Source organism: Nicotiana tabacum, chromosome 6, assembly GCF_000715075.1.
Source record: "Nicotiana tabacum cultivar K326 chromosome 6, ASM71507v2, whole genome shotgun sequence".
NCBI classification, from domain to species: domain Eukaryota; kingdom Viridiplantae; phylum Streptophyta; class Magnoliopsida; order Solanales; family Solanaceae; genus Nicotiana; species Nicotiana tabacum.
In genome coordinates, this window is record NC_134085.1 from 77,445,880 (window position 1) to 77,449,974 (window position 4,095).

Sequence of the window (4,095 nt, forward strand, 5' to 3'; positions counted from 1 at the left end):
GCTGAAGCAAGGAGATCAAAACACCAGATACTTTCATAGTTGTATGAAGTCCAGAAGAAAAGCAACAAAATCTTCTCAATAAAAGATTCTAGAGGCAGCATGGTCACTTCTATGGGGGAAATAGCCGGGGCTTTTATGGAGTTTTACACTGGACTTCTGGGAACTAAAAAAGATGATAGGACTTATGTATGCACTAATTTGGTGAGGAAAGGGGCAGTAGTAACAGAGGAACAAAGAAACATGTTAAATGAAGAATTCACTGAGAAGGAGCTCGAACAGGCTCTCTGGCAAATTGATGGGGAAAAAGCCCCGGGTCCTGATGGTTATGGTAGCAACTTCTTTAAAGACAGTTGGGACATCATAAAAACTGACCTTAAGGAGGGAGTTTTTGAGTTCTTCAGATCAGGGAAGATGCAAAAGGCAATAAACAACACAGTTATCACAGTGATCCCAAAAAGTAACCATGCAGAAGCAATTGGGGACTACAGACCAATAGTCTGCTGCAATACAGTTTACAAGATCATCTCAAAAATGATATGCAATAGACTCAAAACCATCCTGCCGAGCATCATCTCTGAAAACCAAAGTACTTTTGTAGCTGATCGAACAATCATGAAGAATATATTGATTTGCCAAGATCTTGTCAGATTGTACAACTGGAAAGCTGCAACTAGGAGCTGCTTGATAAAAATAGAACTCAAGAAGGTATATGACTCCATAGAATGGGAATTTGTAGAGGAAATGTTACACGCCCTAAATATTCCTACGAAGTTCATAAGGTGGATCATAAAATGCATTTCAACTACCCAATATACTATGGCAATTAATGGAGGGCTATATGCAAGCATACGAGGAAAGAGAGGCTTGAGACAAGGGGATCCCATCTCCCCTTTATTGTTTGTCATATGCATGGAGTACTTTACAAGAATTATAAAGTTAGTGGCTTAGCAGGAAAGGTTTGGCTACCATGCAAAGTGCAGAAGCTTACAGCTTAACCATCTATGCTTCGCAGATGATGTGCTCCTGTTCTGCAAAGGTGAATACCAATCTATTATGCCGATGTTAAGGGGACTACAAACATTCTCCAACTCTTCAGGGCTAACAACTAATGCAGGGAAGTCGAACATATATACTGTTAACATGGAGGCTCAGGAGATAGAGAATCTGTTTGAAATAACTGGTTATAATAAAGGCAGCCTTCCTTTCAAATATTTAGGAATTCCAATATCATTGAAGAAGATATAAAAAAATAGATTGCCAAGTACTAGTGGATAAAATAATAACAAGAATAAGGAGTTGAGGCTCAAAACATCTGTCTTATGCTGGGAGGGTGCAAATGATCAACACAGTGCTAATGCATCTCCACACGTACTGGGCATTAATCTTTCTACTTCCCAAAGCAGTGCTCAAAGGATCACTTCAATATGTCGGAACTATCTATGGGATGGCAAGGTGGAGACAAATAGAAGACCATTAGTGGCCTGGGATCTTGTTTGTAGGCCAAGGCAAGAGGGAGGGATAGGAATAAAAGATTGTATAATTTGGAATGAAGCTGCAATAGGGAAGTATGTTTGGGATATAGCAACAAAGACTGATTCTCTGTGGGTTAAATAGATCACATATATACTTAAAGAAAACTGATTGGTGGCTATATAGTGTACCCCATGATAGTAGTTGGTATTGGGAAAAAATATGTCATGTAAGAGACAAGCTTGCAGGAGGGTACAACCAGGGCAGATGGCAAAGACAAATATGAGGATACACAATCATGAAAGGGTACTCTTGGCTGAGAGGGACTCTGGATACTTGCCAATGGGGAAGATGAGTTTGAAATGTGCAAAATGTTCCAAAGTATAGCTTCATTTGCTGGCTAATGATGCAAGGGAAACTGCTAACTAAGGATAGGCTAACCAATAGAGGGATCAGTTCAGATGGCCTATATGTATTGTGTGGAAATGCCCCAGAATCAATAGAGTACTTGTTCTATGAGTGTCACTTCTCTAAGCTGTGTATCAATGAAGCTCTGCAATGGCTGAAAATAAGCATAACAAACTATGAAGGGCAGCATCTATGGAAAAGAATTGGTAGGAAGATGGGGAGCAAATTTAGAAAGGAGTTCTCCTATGCTATATTGGCTGCATTGAGCTATCACATATGAAGGGGGAGAAATGAAGCTTTATGGAAATGTGCTGTGCCTAGGCCTAGCAAGATATGTGCCCAGATAAAAAGAAATGCAAAGTTCGTGCGATGGAGATAGTCAACAAAAAGAAGCGGGACAAGGATAGAAGAAGTATATAGCTAAATAGAGGTTAGAAATAATACATGTACATTATAGGATACAAATAGACTTACTTGTGCCTAGACGGGTAAGTATAGAATTATATATAGTCAGGTGGTAGAGATGTCTTTTGCTTTACTTCAATATATTTGTTCTGGTGATGAATAAAAAAATTTCATTCCACCAAAAAAAAAAAATATAGGTTCTGGAAGAGAAAACTTGCCTTGAAAATATCCTTCTTCTCGTCTAAGTTTGGTCCTAAATGACACTAATGACGTGAGGCGCTTTCAGCAAAAATCATGCAAGCTTATTTAAAGCGAACAATGTCACATTCTATTAAAAGTGTCTTTTGGATGGCTAACCCAACCGTGAATTTAATATTTCGATCATTCCCTTGTGTTAAACAGTCCATATAAATATACTCATATAGTCAAATGCATCTTATTTGTTTTACCTACATAAGTGCCCTTCATCTGGTGTTGCTGAAATAATTACTAGGATAATGTAGATGGACAAGGCTTCGCCCCCCCCCCCCCCCCTTTGGGTTACATTTTAAGTCTTCGCTTTAATTTTCTAATTCATCCAAAGATAAACAACTTGAACTAATAAGTTCTTCTTTGGTTCGTGATGTAGATGGACAAGGCTTCTCTACTAGGAGACACTAACCAGTACATGAAAGAGCTTCAACAACGTGTAAAATTTCTTGAAAAAGAAATAAAAAATAACCCTAGCAAAAGATCAGCAAAAGTTCCTTCGGATGTTTCATTGTCCGAAGGAAGTGATTATAGCAGCAATGAGGAAGACATAGTGCCAGAGATCAACGTAAGAGTATTTGATGAAAGTGCACTTATTAACATTTACTGCTACAAACAAAATGGAGTTGTCGGAAGAATACCGTCGGAAATGGAGAGATTGCATCTTTCAGTTCGTGACATGAATATAATGTCATTTTCTCGTACTTGTCTGGACATATCCGTTGTAACTGAGGTACGTCCATGTATAGCTCCCGTGCTAAATGTTACTCCCTCTCAGTTATTTATATTTCCCCTTAAGAAATCATAAATTTTGAATAATTTAATTATCCTCATCTCTCTTAAATAAAAGTACACTCTATTAATATTGTTTACTATCAAGAATAATTCAACATTAAGGGCAAAATAGAAAAAATTAATATATTTAATCTTGATTTTCTAAACGACAAGTATTTTGGTCAAATATTTTTAGTAACCTTGACAACTCAAATGGGATGGAGTTAGTAGTATATTATAAGTAAACTCTTTTTGGAATTAATGGGCTTGAAAGTAACTACTATTGAGACTTTTATGAACCTAATATTTTCCATATATTATCATAGATAATAATAATAATTAAGTGTTGGCCCAAGAACAGGTGAAGTTTTGAAGATTGACAAAAGAACTCAGTCATGGACCAGGTCCATCTTGTGAAGCAACAGTCATGATCAACCTATACATGTGAGATGCACGTGAAGGAGATAAGTCCTACTGATCAGTCATGATCAACCTATACATGTGAGATGCACGTGAAGGAGATAAGTCCTACTGATCAAGCAGCAATATCTCCTGATCTGATTGAAAATGTTGCATATTGGATAAGGGGAAAAAGTCTCCTTATATGAAGAGAATACAATCTAGGATAAAGATAGAGTTAGAGTTTGAGATCGTCATGAACTCTTCCACCATAGAAGAGCAGCAATTGAGTCCCAATCAAACTCTGATTACTAACCTATTAAATGTAAGTGTTGTTCTCTTTTATAAGTAATGCACATACGCAGAAGTTAAACTAAATTGAGAGCAAAA

General features: G+C 37.3%; 1 protein-coding gene across 1 annotated transcript; it reads left to right on the forward strand.

The window, feature by feature from the left end:
* The first annotated feature begins 1,692 nt into the window (after window positions 1-1,692).
* LOC142181899 (transcription factor bHLH25-like) lies at window positions 1,693-3,340 on the forward strand. Its single transcript, XM_075255560.1, has 2 exons — window positions 1,693-1,851; window positions 2,912-3,340. Exons 1-2 carry the CDS (start codon window positions 1,693-1,695, stop codon window positions 3,338-3,340), a joined length of 588 nt encoding a protein of 195 aa, XP_075111661.1.
* The last annotated feature ends 755 nt before the right edge of the window (window positions 3,341-4,095 follow it).

Bases quoted from the DNA above. Each gene is read 5' to 3' on its own strand.
- LOC142181899 (XM_075255560.1), top strand. From the start codon at position 1,693: ATGTCATGTAAGAGACAAGCTTGCAGGAGGGTACAACCAGGGCAGATG. The intron at 1,852-2,911 runs GTATAGCTTCAT...TTCGTGATGTAG, and splicing joins AATGTGCAAAATGTTCCAAA to ATGGACAAGGCTTCTCTACT.